Here is a 16960-nt window from a genome sequence, read left to right on the forward strand (position 1 = left end):
CACCATTCTAACCAGAGCACCTGGGAAAACACCATTCTAACCAGAGCACCTGGGAAAACACCATTCTAACCAGAGCACCTGGGAAAACACCATTCTAACCAGCACACCTGGGGAAACACCATTCTAACCAGCACACCTGGGGAAAACACCATTCTAACCAGCACACCTGGGGAAAACACCATTCTAAACAGAGCACCTGGGGAAAACACCATTCTAAACAGAGCACCTGGGAAAACACCATTCTAACCAGAACACCTGGGAAAACACCATTCTAACCAGAACACCTGGGTAAACACCATTCTAACCAGAACACCTGGGAAAACACCATTCTAAACAGAACACCTGGGAAAACACCATTCTAACCAGAGCACCTGGGAAAACACCATTCTAACCAGAACACCTGGGAAAACACCATTCTAAACAGAGCACCTGGGAAAACACCATTCTAACCAGAGCACCTGGGAAAACACCATTCTAAACAGCACACCTGGGGAAAACACCATTCTAAACAGCACACCTGGGGAAACACCATTCTAAACAGCACACCTGGGGAAAACACCATTCTAACCAGCACACCTGGGGAAAACACCATTCTAACCAGAGCACCTGGGAAAACACCATTCTAAACAGAGCACCTGGGAAAACACCATTCTAAACAGAGCACCTGGGAAAACACCATTCTAAACAGAGTACCTGGGAAAACACCATTCTAACCAGAGCACCTGGGGAAACACCATTCTAACCAGAGCACCTGGGAAAACACCATTCTAACCAGAGCACCTGGGGAAAACACCATTCTAAACAGAACACCTGGGGAAACACCATTCTAAACAGAACACCTGGGAAAACACCATTCTAAAACAGAGCACCTGGGAAAACACCATTCTAAACAGAGCACCTGGGAAAACACCATTCTAAACAGAGCACCTGGGAAAACACCATTCTAAACAGAACACCTGGGAAAACACCATTCTAAACAGAGCACCTGGGAAAATACCATTCTAAACAGAGCACCTGGGAAAACACCATTCTAAACAGAGCACCTGGGAAAACACCATTCTAACCAGCACACCTGGGGAAAACACCATTCTAACCAGCACACCTGGGGAAAACACCATTCTAAACAGAGCACCTGGGGAAAACACCATTCTAAACAGAGCACCTGGGAAAACACCATTCTAACCAGAACACCTGGGAAAACACCATTCTAACCAGAACACCTGGGTAAACACCATTCTAACCAGAACACCTGGGAAAACACCATTCTAAACAGAACACCTGGGAAAACACCATTCTAACCAGAGCACCTGGGAAAACACCATTCTAACCAGAACACCTGGGAAAACACCATTCTAAACAGAGCACCTGGGAAAACACCATTCTAACCAGAGCACCTGGGAAAACACCATTCTAAACAGCACACCTGGGGAAAACACCATTCTAAACAGCACACCTGGGGAAACACCATTCTAAACAGCACACCTGGGGAAAACACCATTCTAACCAGCACACCTGGGGAAAACACCATTCTAACCAGAGCACCTGGGAAAACACCATTCTAAACAGAGCACCTGGGAAAACACCATTCTAAACAGAGCACCTGGGAAAACACCATTCTAAACAGAGTACCTGGGAAAACACCATTCTAACCAGAGCACCTGGGGAAACACCATTCTAACCAGAGCACCTGGGAAAACACCATTCTAACCAGAGCACCTGGGGAAAACACCATTCTAAACAGAACACCTGGGGAAACACCATTCTAAACAGAACACCTGGGAAAACACCATTCTAAAACAGAGCACCTGGGAAAACACCATTCTAAACAGAGCACCTGGGAAAACACCATTCTAAACAGAGCACCTGGGAAAACACCATTCTAAACAGAACACCTGGGAAAACACCATTCTAAACAGAGCACCTGGGAAAACACCATTCTAAACAGAGCACCTGGGAAAACACCATTCTAAACAGAGCACCTGGGAAAACACCATTCTAACCAGCACACCTGGGGAAAACACCATTCTAACCAGAGCACCTGGGAAAACACCATTCTAACCAGCACACCTGGGGAAAACACCATTCTAACCAGAGCACCTGGGAAAACACCATTCTAACCAGCACACCTGGGGAAAACACCATTCTAAACAGAGCACCTGGGGAAAACACCATTCTAAACAGCACACCTGGGGAAACACCATTCTAACCAGCACACCTGGGGAAAACACCATTCTAAACAGCACACCTGGGAAAACACCATTCTAAACAGAACACCTGGGAAAACACCATTCTAAACAGAGCACCTGGGAAAACACCATTCTAACCAGAGCACCTGGGGAAAACCATTCTAACCAGAGCACCTGGGGAAAACACCATTCTAAACAGCACACCTGGGGAAACACCATTCTAACCAGAGCACCTGGGAAAACACCATTCTAACCAGAGCACCTGGGGAAAACACCATTCTAAACAGCACACCTGGGGAAAACACCATTCTAAACAGCACACCTGGGAAAACACCATTCTAAACAGAACACCTGGGAAACACCATTCTAGACAGAACACCTGGGAAACACCATTCTAAACAGAACACCTGGGAAAACACCCTTCTAAACAGACCACCTGGGAAAACACCCTTCTAAACGGTTCACCCGATATGGATGAAAATACCCCTGAAATTAAAGCTGACCGTCCGCACTTTAACCTCGTCGTCATCATATAATTTCAACAAAAAATGGTATCACTCTCCCAATACTTCTTGGAGCTCACTATAGCTTAGAGTCCATAAGGTGCATTTGAATTAGATTGTCTGGCGCCAACTAAGCAGAGTTCCTCTTTAGGACCATTGGAAAGGTCCAAAACATGCAGACACCTCCCTACTGGGCCAGGTGAGCTACAGCTAGGTAAACCCACTGAGAACCACACCGTTTATTGATAACCAAGAGAAGTAGCTAGACCCTCTCTCATAACTCACCGTCTTGACCCCAGCACTGTTGACCCCTGTGACAGGAGTGCTGGCCTCAGCGATCACGTACTGGGTATGTGGCAACGTCATCATCTGGATCTCAGAGGCTAGAGAGAGAGAGACAGAGAGAGAGACAGGAGAGACAGGAGAGAGAGAGAGACAGAGAGAGAGAGAGAGAGAGAGAAGGAGTGAGACAGGAGAGACAGGAGAGAGAGCGAGAGAGAGAGAGAGAAGGAGTGAGACAGGAGAGACAGGAGAGAGAGCGAGAGAGAGAGAGAGAAGAAGTGAGACAGGAGAGACAGGAGAGAGAGCGAGACACAGTCCCTAGAGCTCAACTTGTGTAAACGTCCTCTAACCCTGAACCAATACAACGAGTGTGAGCAAAGGAACACTATATTGAAAAAACAGCTGAAGGATGTGTTCCTCTGCCCAGTTGTTGCTGACGCATGCCAGACCTTAAAACACCTGGTACTTTACATATCAGGTAACTACCAGTGCCTTCGGAAAAGTATTCAGACCCCTTGACTTTTTCCACATTTTGTTACGTTACAGCCTTATTCTAAAATGGATTAAATAAATACAAATCCTCAACAATCTACACACAATACCCCATAATGACATCACAATACCCCATAATGACATCACAATACCCCATAATGACATCACAATACCCCATAATGACAAAGCAAAAACAGGTTTATTTAAAAAAATATCTAATGTATAACAAATAAACAGATACTATATTTACATTCAGACCCTTTGCTATGGGACTCCAAATTGAGCTCAGGTGCATTCCGTTTTCATTGATCATCCTTGGCCGCAGGGCCAGACAAATTACCAGGACGTGTACTCCGAGCATGCGCTGACCAACTGGCAAGTGTCTTCACTGACATTTTCAACCTCTCCCTGGCAGAGTCTGTAATACCAACATGTTTTAAGCAGACCACCATAGTCCCTGTGCCCAAGAACACTAAGGTAACCTGCATAAATGACTACTGACCCGTAGCACTCACATCCATAGCCACAAAGTGCTTTGAAAGGCTGGTCATGGCTCACATCAACACCATCATCCCAGAAACCCTAGACCCACTCCAATTTGCATACCAACCCAACAGATCCACAGATGAAGCAATCTCTATTGCACTTCACACTCCCCTTTCCCACCTGGACAAAAGGAACACCTATGTGAGAATGCTGTTCATTGAATACAGCTCAGCGTTCAACACCATAGTGCCCTCAAAGCTCATCAATACGCTAAGGACCCTGGGACTAAACACCTCCCTCTGCAACTGGATCCTGGACTTCCTGACGGGTCGCCCCCAGGTGGTGAGGGTAGGTAACAACACATCCGCCACGCTGATCCTCAACACAGGGGCCCCTCAAGGGTGCGTGCTCAGTCCCCTCCTGTACTCCTTGTTCACCCACAACTGCATGGCCAGGCACGACTCCAACACCATCATCAAGTTTGCCGATGACACAACAGTGGTAGGCCTGATCACCGACAACAACGAGACAGCCTATAGGGAGGTCAGAGACCTGGCAGTGTGGTGCCAGGACAACAACCTCTCCCTCAACGTGACCAAAACAAAGGAGATGATTGTGGACTACAGGAAAAAGAGGACCGAGCCACGCCTCCATTCTCATCAATGGGGCTGCAGTGGAACAGGTTGAGAGCTTTAATTTCCTTGGTGTCCACATCACCAACAAACTAACATGGTCCAAGCACACCAAAACAGTCGTGAAGAGGGCACAACAAAATCTATTCCCACCCTAGGAGACTGAAAAGATTTGGCATGGGTCCTCAGATCCTCAAAAGATTCTACAGCTGCACCATCGAGAGCATCCTGACTGGTTGCGTCACTGCCTGGTATGGATCACCTTCCAACAGGACAACAACCCTAAGCACACAGCCAAGACAACGCGGGAGTGGCTTCAGGACAAGTCTCTGAATGTCCTTGAGTGACCCAGCCAGAGCCCGGACTTGAACCCAGATCAAACATCAAACATGTACTGAGTAAAGGGTCTGAATAGTTCTGTAAATGTGATAGTTCAGGTTTTTTTTAATATACATTTGCAAAAAGCCCTTAACCTGTTTTGCTTTGTCATTATGGGGTATTGTGATGTCATTATGGGGTATTGTGATGTCATTATGGGGTATTGTGATGTCATTATGGGGTGTTGTGTGTAGATTGTTGAGGGGGAAAAAAACAACTTAATCCATTTTAGAATAAGGCTGTAACGTAACACAATGTGGACAAAGGGGTCTGAATACTTTGCGAAGGCACTTTATATCGTATTTTTTTTAAAACCTGGTGCATGCAGAGCCCAGCCCAATCCAGGCAGTGGTACTCACGGTATCCTCGGTAGTTCCAGTTGCCGGGGATGTAGGCGTGCTGCACAGAGCCCTGCTGATTGGATGACGTCTGGAGGGCGTGACTCTGGGCCAGGGTCACAGGGGTCAGCTGGGCGGGGCTTAACTCCTGGGTCACCTGGGAGGAAGGGCTTAGAGGCTGACCCTGCAGGACCAACAGAGGACGATTGGTTGATTGTTGGATTGATACAGACCATGTTGAATGCACTATGTAGCTCTGGATAAGAGCATCTGCTGAATGACCAAAATGTCAAATGTAAAATCAGTATTTGCTTTAAAACATAGCACAGGTTCAGAGTACTGCAAGGAGTTAGTACCCCTAGTAAGGAGTTAGTACCCCTAGTAAGGAGTTAGTATCCCTAGTAAGGAGTTAGAACCCCTAGTAAGGATTTAGAACCCCTAGTAAGGATTTAGAACCCCTATAGATCCCCTAGTAAGGAGTTAGAACCCCTAGTAAGGAGTTAGAACCCCTAGTAAGGAGTTAGAACCCCTATAGAACCCCATGTAAGGTGTTAGAACCCCTAGTAAGGAGTTAGAACCCCTAGTAAGGAGTTAGAACCCCTATAGAACCCCTAGTAAGGAGTTAGTATCCCTAGTAAGGAATTAGTATCCCTAGTAAGGAGTTAGTACCCCTAGTAAGGAATTAGTATCCCTAGTAAGGAGTTAGTATCCCTAGTAAGGAGTTAGTATCCCTAGTAAGGAGTTAGTACCCCTAGTAAGGAATTAGTATCCCTAGTAAGGAATTAGTATCCCTAGTAAGGAGTTAGTATCCCTAGTAAGGAATTAGTATCCCTAGTAAGGAGTTAGTATCCCTAGTAAGGAGTTAGTATCCCTAGTAAGGAGTTAGTATCCCTAGTAAGGAGTTAGTATCCCTAGTAAGGAGTTAGTATCCCTAGTAAGGAGTTAGTATCCCTAGTAAGGAGTTAGTATCCCTAGTAAGGAGTTAGTACCCCTAGTAAGGAGTTAGTACCCCTAGTAAGGAATTAGTATCCCTAGTAAGAAGTTAGTATCCCTAGTAAGGAGTTAGTATCCCTAGTAATGAGTTAGAACCCCTAGTAAGGAGTTAGTATCCCTAGTAAGGAGTTAGTAACCCTAGTCAGGAGTTAAAACCCCTAGTCAGGAATTAGAACCCCTATAGAACCCCTAGTAAGAAGTTATAACACCTAGTAAGGAGTTAGAACCCCTATAGAACCCCTAGTAAGAAGTTATAACACCTAGTCAGGAGTTAGAACCCCTATAGAACCCCTAGTAAGGGGTTAGTATCCCTAGCAAGGAGTTAGTACCCCTAGTAAGGATTTAGAACCCCTATAGAACCCCTAGTAAGGAGTTAGAACCCCTAGTAAGGAGTTAGAACCCCTAGTAAAGAGTTAGAACCCCTAGTAAAGAGTTAGTATCCCTAGTAAAGAGTTAGTACCCCTAGTAAAGAGTTAGTACCCCTAGTAAAGAGTTAGTACCCCTAGTAAAGAGTTAGTACCCCTAGAAAAGAGTTAGTACCCCTAGTAAAGAGTTAGTATCCCTAGTAAAGAGTTAGTACCCCTAGTAAAGAGTTAGTACCCCTAGTAAAGAGTTAGTACCCCTAGTAAAGAGTTAGTACCCCTAGTAAAGAGTTAGTACCCCTAGTAAAGAGTTAGTACCCCTAGTAAAGAGTTAGTACCCCTAGTAAGGAGTTAGTAACCCTAGTAAGGAGTTAATATCCCTAGTAAGGAGTTAGTACCCCTAGTAAGGAGTTAGTACCCCTATAGAACCCCTAGTAAGGAGTTAGTACCCCTAGTAAGGAGTTAGAACCCCTAGTAAGGAGTTAGTATCCCTAGTAAGGAGTTAGTACCCCTAGTAAGGAGTTAGTATCCCTAGTAAGGAGTTAGAACCCCTAGTAAGGAGTTAGATCCCCTAGTAAGGAGTTAGAACCCCTAGTAAGGAGTTAGATCCCCTAGTAAGGAGTTAGATCCCCTAGTAAGGAGTTAGAACCCCTATAGAACCCCTAGTAAGGAGTTAGAACCCCTATAGAACCCCTAGTAATGTGTTAGAACCCCTAGTAAAGAGTTAGTATCCCTAGTAAAGAGTTAGAACCCCTAGTAAGGAGTTAGTATCCCTAGTAAAGAGTTAGAACCCCTAGTAAGGCGTTAGAACCCCATGTAAGGAGTTAGAACCCCTATAGAACCCCTAGTAAGGCGTTAGAACCCCTAGTAAGGCGTTAGAACCCCTATAGAACCCCTAGTAAGGTGTTAGATCCCCATGTAAGGTGTTAGATCCCCTATAGAACCCCTAGTAAGGTGTTAGAACCCCTATAGAACCCCTAGTCAGGTGTTAGAACCCCTAGTAAGGTGTTAGAACCCCTAGTAAGGTGTTAGAACCCCTATAGAACCCCTAGTAAGGTGTTAGAACCCCTAGTAAGGTGTTAGAACCCCTAGTAAGGCGTTAGAACCCCTATAGAACCCCTAGTACGGTGTTAGAACCCCTAGTAAGGTGTTAGAACCCCTAGTAAGGCGTTAGAACCCCTATGGAACCCCTAGTAAGGTGTTAGAACCCCTATAGAACCCCTAGTAAGGTGTTAGAACCCCTATAGAACCCCTAGTAAGGTGTTAGAACCCCTAGTAAGGTGTTAGAACCCCTAGTAAGGCGTTAGAACCCCTAGTAAGGCGTTAGAACCCCTATAGAACCCCTAGTAAGGTGTTAGAACCCCTAGTAAGGCGTTAGAACCCCTATAGAACCCCTAGTAAGGTGTTAGAACCCCTATAGAACCCCTAGTAAGGTGTTAGATCCCCTAGTAAGGAGTTAGAACCCCTAGTAAGGAGTTAGAACCCCTATAGAACCCCTAGTAAGGAGTTAGTACCCCTATAGAACCCCTAGTAAGGAGTTAGAACCCCTATAGAACCCCTAGTAAGGAGTTAGAACCCCTAGTAAGGAGTTAGAACCCCTATAGAACCCCTAGTAAGGAGTTAGAACCCCTAGTAAGGAGTTAGAACCCCTAGTAAGGAGTTAGAACCCCTAGTAAGGAGTTAGAACCCCTAGTAAGGAGTTAGAACCCCTAGTAAGGAGTTAGAACCCCTATAGAACCCCTAGTAAGGAGTTAGAACCCCTAGTAAGGAGTTAGAACCCCTATAGAACCCCTAGTAAGGAGTTAGAACCCCTATAGAACCCCTAGTAAAGAGTTCGACCCCTAGTAAGGAGTTAGAACCCCTAGTAAGGAGTTAGAACCCCTAGTAAGGAGTTAGAACCCCTAGTAAGGAGTTAGAACCCCTAGTAAGGAGTTAGAACCCCTAGTAAGGAGTTAGAACCCCTATAGAACCCCTAGTAAGGAGTTAGAACCCCTATAGAACCCCTAGTAAGGAGTTAGAACCCCTATAGAACCCCTAGTAAAGAGTTAGAACCCCTATAGAACCCCTAGTAAGGAGTTAGAACCCCTATAGAACCCCTAGTAAAGAGTTCGACCCCTAGTAAGGAGTTAGAACCCCTATAGACCCCTAGTAAAGTGTTAGGTATTATTCTATCTTGACAAATGACAGCGGCTAAGGCGGCCCTGTGAAGAGACTAGTGTTTACCTGCGTATTCTGTCCTGCCTCTGACACCTGTATGTGTTGCACCTGTATGGAGTGTTGGCTGTAACCATGGGGATCATGGAGCTGGGAAACATCCACGGTGGAATGCTGGGAGTGGGGAGAGCCCGCCTGAGGGAGGAAGAAGAAGCCAGAGACACACAGATCAGGTACATCATGTTTTTACAGGTTGAAGGGGTTAGGGTCTAGGGGTTAGGGTCTAGGGGTTAGGCTCCAGGGGTTAGGGTCTAGGGGTTAGGGTCCAGGGTTAGGGTCTAGGGGTTAGGGTCCAGGGTTAGGGTCTAGGGGTTAGGGTCTAGGGGTTAGGTTCTAGGGGTTAGGGTCCAGGGGTTAGAGTCCAGGGGTTAGGGTCCAGGGGTTAGGGTCCAGGGGTTAGGGTCTAGGGGTTAGGGTCTAGGGGTTAGGGTCTAGGGGTTAGGGTCCAGGGATTAGAGTCTAGAGGTCAGGGTCTAGGGATTAGGGTCTAGAGGTCAGGGTCTAGGGGTTAGGGTTCAGGGGTTAGGGTCTTACCTGAACTTGGACCACCTGTAACTGTATGTGTTGAGGCTGGTTGATCCCTCCTCCTGATTGGCTGACTGGTATATACTGGATCCTCTGGTAATCCCCTGCGGCAGTACGGTAGTCTGTGGTCAGGGTCTGGGACAGCTCTGTCATCGCCTGGGTCAACAGGTCTGTCGTCTGGGGAAAGAAGAGAATTAGTGACTGATTGGTTGATTGGAGATCTCATATCACTTCACCATCTCTGTATTTGTGTGTGTGTGTGTATAATTGTGTGTGTGTGTGTGTATAATTGTGTGTGTGTGTGTTCTCACCACGACAGCCTCAGAAGTGGTCCCGTCGGTGGTGATGACAGCAGGGGCAGAGCAGATGACGGCGGTTGTGAGGGGAGCCTGGATGGTGTTGGCTAGCTGGGCGTACTCAGGGTGCTTCTTACGGATGTGCTGCACCATCTTAGTCTGGGGGTGGGGGTGGGGGGGGGGGGGGGGCACAGGGCAAGGGTCAGGTCCCATGAGAAAACTTTCTACATAGCCTAGAATTCAGCAAGAGTGCTGGGTTTCGATCCAACCCAGCACAAAGACATCCCTCGTCAGTCCAGTAGAGGGACATTATATCTCTACAGGACAAGACAGTAGAGGGACATTATATCTCTACAGGACAAGACAGTAGAGGGACATTATATCTCTACAGGACAAGACAGTAGAGGGACATTATATCACTACAGGACAAGACAGTAGAGGGACATTATATCACTACAGGACAAGACAGTAGAGGGACATTATATCACTACAGGACAAGACAGTAGATGGACATTATATCACTACAGGACAAGACAGTAGAGGGACATTATATCTCTACAGGACAAGACAGTAGAGGGACATTATATCACTACAGGACAAGACAGTAGAGGGACATTATATCTCTACAGGACAAGACAGTAGAGGGACATTATATCACTACAGGACAAGACAGTAGAGGGACATTATATATCTACAGGACAAAGACACCCAGACCCTGGTAAAATATTCACACTGATTGGTCTCCAACTGAGAAGATCCAAAATGAGCAGGCTTTTGTTCCTGCCCAACACTATTATGTTATAACAGACGGTACCTTGCTACTGTACTGCTTGGCACAGTGCGGACAGCAGACGGGAGCGGTGGCGATCGTTCCCGTCAGTTGGGTGTGTGTGCTCAGCATGGGGTCGGGCTCCCCGGGTACGGCAGGGCGGAGCTTCCTGATGCTGGGGGGTAGTTCCGCCCCCGGGTGGTTCTTCAGGATGTGGGCCTTGCGCTTACTGGCCGACTTATACACCTGGGGGAGGGGTTATTTACAGTGTATGTTAGCATGTTGTGAAGATAGACAGAGAGACAGGGTGGTTCTTTATACTCCAACTTTAAAACTCCCATTAGTCTCTCAGGTGGTTTTGGGTTTTGACCTGGGAAGATGCATCTTAAACACCTGAAAACAGTGAAAAGGGCAAAGCTTTACCTGAGCAAAATCAACAATGCTGTTTTCACAAACAAAAAATAATTTAATTAAATTGCAACCTGTTTTCACAAACAAAACATTATTTAATTAAATTGCAACCTGTTTTCATAAACAAAAAATTATTTAATTAAATTGCAACCTGTTTCATTAACTAAAAAAGAGAACCGTTTCAGACATCTGTACCTTGTCACAGTACTGACAGAAGTAGTCTCTGTTGGGTTTGATGATGGGAAGAGTGAGCTCAGGAACTTCCTCTATCCGCATCTCAGGGTGCCGCTTAGATAGATGGTTCACCTAGGATAGAGAGAGGGAGTAGGGTCAGTATAAAACACACAGACCGACATACACCTCATCTCAGGGTGCCGCTTAGATAGATGGTTCACCTAGGATAGAGAGAGGGAGTCAGTATAAAACACACAGACCGACATACACCTCAATTATTGGCAGAGTGAAGCAGTTTTTTTTTTCATTTCTGAAAAAGTTAAGACGCATAAATACCATTACAATAAGAGGGGAGGTTAGCATTGTATATCATATCCCCAAGACATGCTAACCTCTCACCATTACAATAAGAGGGGAGGTTAGCATTGTATATCATATCCCCAAGACATGCTAACCTCTCACCATTACAATAACAGGGGAGGTTAGCATTGTATATCATATCCCCAAGACATGCTAACCTCTCACCATTACAATAACAGGGGAGGTTAGCATTGTATATCATATCCCAAAGACATGCTAACCTCTCACCATTACAATAACAGGGGAGGTTAGCATTGTATATCATATCCCCAAGACATGCTAACCTCTCACCATTACAATAACAGGGGAGGTTAGCATTGTATATCATATCCCCAAGACATGCTAACCTCTCACCATTACAATAACAGGGGAGGTTAGCATGTCTTGGGGATATGATATACAATGCTAACCTCCCCTGTTATTGTAATGGTGAGAGGTTAGCATGTCTTGGGGATATGATATACAATGCTAACCTCCCCTGTTATTGTAATGGTGAGAGGTTAGCATGTCTTGGGGATATGATATACAATGCTAACCTCCCCTGTTATTGTAATGGTGAGAGGTTAGCATGTCTTGGGGATATGATATACAATGCTAACCTCCCCTGTTATTGTAATGGTGAGAGGTTAGCATGTCTTGGGGGTATGATATTAAATGCTAACCTCCCCTGTTATTGTAATGGTGAGAGGTTAGCATGTCTTGGGGATATGATATAAAATGCTAACCTCCCCTGTTATAAAAGTGACTCCAAAATGACACATACATTATTTATCATCTCATTTCTATTGGACACAAAATAATCTGAAACACAACCAAAACAAACAGCAAATGCATCCAACAAGTTGTTAGAGTCACATGCTGGATGTTGTCATTGCGTGTTATGAATATAGGACCAAATACAAAAAAAAATTGTATGGGTAGCAGGTAGCCTAGTGGTTAGAGTGGAGGGGCGGCAGGTAGCCTAGTGGTTAGAGTGGAGGGGCGGCAGGTAGCCTAGTGGTTAGAGCGCTTGGGCCAGTAACCAACAGGTTGCTAGATCGAATCCCCCGGAGCTGACAAGGTAAAAAATATGTAGTTCTGCCCCTGAACAAGGCAGTTAACCCACTGTTCCTAGGCCAGTTAACCCACTGTTCCTAGACCAGTTAACCCACTGCTCCTAGACCAGTTAACCCACTGCTCCTAGGCCAGTTAACCCACTGTTCCTAGGCCAGTTAACCCACTGTTCCTAGGCCAGTTAACCCACTGTTCCTAGGCCAGTTAACCCACTGCTCCTAGACCAGTTAACCCACTGCTCCTAGGCCAGTTAACCCACTGCTCCTAGGCCAGTTAACCCACTGCTCCTAGGCCAGTTAACCCACTGTTCCTAGGCCAGTTAACCCACTGTTCCTAGGCCAGTTAACCCACTGTTCCTAGGCCAGTTAACCCACTGTTCCTAGACCAGTTAACCCACTGTTCCTAGACCAGTTAACCCACTGTTCCTAGGCCAGTTAACCCACTGTTCCTAGACCAGTTAACCCACTGTTCCTAGGCCGTCATTGAAAATAAGAATGGTTCTTTAACTGACTTGCCTAGTTAAATAAATAAATAAATGTTATATTTGATACAGTGCATTCTAAAGTATTCAGACCCCTTGACTTTCACACATTTGGTTACATTACAGCCTTATTCTACAAGGGACTAACTGACTAACTGACATACCTCAATCTTACCTCAACAAGGGACTAACTGACATACCTCAATCTCACCTCAACAAGGGACTAACTGACATGCCTCAATCTTACCTCAACAAGGGACTAACTGACTAACCTCAATCTGACCTCAACAAGGGACTAACTGACTAACCTCAATCTGACCTCAACAACGGACTAACTGACTAACCTCAATCTGACCTCAACAAGGGACTAACTGACTAACCTCAATCTGACCTCAACAAGGGACTAACTGACTAACCTCAATCTGACCTCAACAAGGGACTAACTGACATACCTCAATCTGACCTCAACAAGGGACTAACTGACATGCCTCAATCTGACCTCAACAAGGGAATAACTGACATGCCTCAATCTGACCTCAACAAGGGACTAACTGACATACCTCAATCTGCCCTCAACAAGGGACTAACTGACATGCCTCAATCTGACCTCAACAAGGGACTAACTGACATACCTCAATCTGCCCTCAACAAGGGACTAACTGACATACCTCAATCTGACCTCAACAAGGGACTAACTGACATACCTCAATCTGACCTCAACAAGGGACTAACTGACATGCCTCAATCTGACCTCAACAAGGGAATAACTGACATGCCTCAATCTGACCTCAACAAGGGACTAACTGACATACCTCAATCTGCCCTCAACAAGGGACTAACTGACATGCCTCAATCTGACCTCAACAAGGGACTAACTGACATACCTCAATCTGCCCTCAACAAGGGACTAACTGACATACCTCAATCTGACCTCAACAAGGGACTAACTGACATACCTCAATCTTACCTCAACAAGGGACTAACTGACATACCTCAATCTGACCTCAACAAGGGACTAACTGACATACCTCAATCTGCCCTCAACAAGGGACTAACTGACATGCCTCAATCTGACCTCAACAAGGGACTAACTGACATACCTCAATCTGCCCTCAACAAGGGACTAACTGACTAACTGACATACCTCAATCTGACCTCAACAAGGGCCTAACTGACATACCTCAATCTTACCTCAACAAGGGACTAACTGACATACCTCAATCTTACCTCAACAAGGGACTAACTGACATACCTCAATCTGACCTCAACAAGGGACTAACTGACATACCTCAATCTGCCCTCAACAAGGGACTAACTGACTAACTGACATACCTCAATCTGACCTCAACAAGGGACTAACTGACATACCTCAATCTTACCTCAACAAGGGACTAACTGACATACCTCAATCTTACCTCAACAAGGGACTAACTGACATACCTCAATCTCACCTCAACAAGGGACTAACTGACATACCTCAATCTCACCTCAACAAGGGACTAACTGACATGCCTCAATCTGACCTCAACAAGGGACTAACTGACATGCCTCAATCTGACCTCAACAAGGGACTAACTGACTAACTGACATACCTCAATCTGACCTCAACAAGGGACTAACTGACATGCCTCAATCTGACCTCAACAAGGGACTAACTGACATACCTCAATCTGCCCTCAACAAGGGACTAACTGACATACCTCAATCTGACCTCAACAAGGGACTAACTGACATACCTCAATCTGCCCTCAACAAGGGACTAACTGACATACCTCAATCTGACCTCAACAAGGGACTAACTGACATACCTCAATCTGCCCTCAACAAGGGACTAACTGACTAACTGACATACCTCAATCTGACCTCAACAAGGGACTAACTGACTAACTGACATACCTCAATCTGCCCTCAACAAGGGGCTAACTGACATACCTCAATCTGCCCTCAACAAGGGACTAACTGACTAACTGACATACCTCAATCTGCCCTCAACAAGGGGCTAACTGACATACCTCAATCTGCCCTCAACAAGGGACTAACTGACTAACTGACATACCTCAATCTGCCCTCAACAACGGACTAACTGACATACCTCAATCTGCCCTCAACAAGGGACTAACTGACATACCTCAATCTGCCCTCAACAAGGGACTAACTGACATGCCTCAATCTGACCTCAACAAGGGACTAACTGACATGCCTCAATCTGCCCTCAACAAGGGACTAACTGACATACCTCAATCTCACCTCAACAAGGGACTAACTGACATACCTCAATCTGCCCTCAACAAGGGACTAACTGACATACCTCAATCTCACCTCAACAAGGGACTAACTGACTAACTGACATACCTCAATCTCACCTCAACAAGGGACTAACTGACTAACTGACATACCTCAATCTGACCTCAACAAGGGACTAACTGACATACCTCAATCTGACCTCAACAAGGGACTAACTGACATGCCTCAATCTGACCTCAACAAGGGACTAACTGACATGCCTCAATCTGCCCTCAACAAGGGACTAACTGACATACCTCAATCTCACCTCAACAAGGGACTAACTGACTAACTGACATACCTCAATCTGCCCTCAACAAGGGACTAACTGACATACCTCACTCTGACCTCAACAAGGGACTAACTGACATACCTCAATCTTACCTCAACAACGGACTAACTGACATACCTCAATCTTACCTCAACAAGGGACTAACTGACATACCTCAATCTTACCTCAACAAGGGACTAACTGACATACCTCAATCTCACCTCAACAAGGGACTAACTGACATACCTCAATCTCACCTCAACAAGGGACTAACTGACTAACTGACATACCTCAATCTGACCTCAACAAGGGACTAACTGACATACCTCAATCTGACCTCAACAAGGGACTAACTGACATGCCTCAATCTGACCTCAACAAGGGACTAACTGACATGCCTCAATCTGACCTCAACAAGGGACTAACTGACATACCTCAATCTCACCTCAACAAGGGACTAACTGACATACCTCAATCTGCCCTCAACAAGGGACTAACTGACATACCTCAATCTGCCCTCAACAAGGGACTAACTGACATACCTCAATCTGACCTCAACAAGGGACTAACTGACTAACTGACATACCTCAATCTGCCCTCAACAAGGGACTAACTGACATACCTCAATCTGCCCTCAACAAGGGACTAACTGACATACCTCAATCTGCCCTCAACAAGGGACTAACTGACATACCTCAATCTGACCTCAACAAGGGACTAACTGACATACCTCAATCTGACCTCAACAAGGGAATAACTGACATGCCTCAATCTGACCTCAACAAGGGACTAACTGACATACCTCAATCTGCCCTCAACAAGGGACTAACTGACATGCCTCAATCTGACCTCAACAAGGGACTAACTGACATACCTCAATCTGCCCTCAACAAGGGACTAACTGACATACCTCAATCTGACCTCAACAAGGGACTAACTGACATACCTCAATCTGACCTCAACAAGGGACTAACTGACATGCCTCAATCTGACCTCAACAAGGGAATAACTGACATGCCTCAATCTGACCTCAACAAGGGACTAACTGACATACCTCAATCTGCCCTCAACAAGGGACTAACTGACATGCCTCAATCTGACCTCAACAAGGGACTAACTGACATACCTCAATCTGCCCTCAACAAGGGACTAACTGACATACCTCAATCTGACCTCAACAAGGGACTAACTGACATACCTCAATCTTACCTCAACAAGGGACTAACTGACATACCTCAATCTGACCTCAACAAGGGACTAACTGACATACCTCAATCTGCCCTCAACAAGGGACTAACTGACATGCCTCAATCTGACCTCAACAAGGGACTAACTGACATACCTCAATCTGCCCTCAACAAGGGACTAACTGACTAACTGACATACCTCAATCTGACCTCAACAAGGGCCTAACTGACATACCTCAATCTTACCTCAACAAGGGACTAACTGACATACCTCAATCTTACCT

The 16960-nt window shown here is 45.7% G+C and overlaps 1 protein-coding gene across 1 annotated transcript in view; it reads right to left on the reverse strand.

Annotated features, from left to right (window-relative positions):
* prdm10 (PR domain containing 10) overlaps window positions 1-16960 on the reverse strand; it is a gene marked incomplete in the record, with an annotated part of 75712 nt that overhangs the window by 10379 nt on the left and 48373 nt on the right. The window contains 7 exon segments of the mRNA XM_031795485.1: window positions 2975-3072; window positions 5319-5481; window positions 8876-9001; window positions 9401-9568; window positions 9703-9846; window positions 10502-10702; window positions 11063-11173. Of these exon segments, the coding sequence (XP_031651345.1) occupies window positions 2975-3072; window positions 5319-5481; window positions 8876-9001; window positions 9401-9568; window positions 9703-9846; window positions 10502-10702; window positions 11063-11173 (1011 nt within the window).

This window comes from Oncorhynchus kisutch, linkage group LG18 (assembly GCF_002021735.2).
Source record: "Oncorhynchus kisutch isolate 150728-3 linkage group LG18, Okis_V2, whole genome shotgun sequence".
Taxonomy (NCBI): Eukaryota; Metazoa; Chordata; class Actinopteri; order Salmoniformes; family Salmonidae; genus Oncorhynchus; species Oncorhynchus kisutch.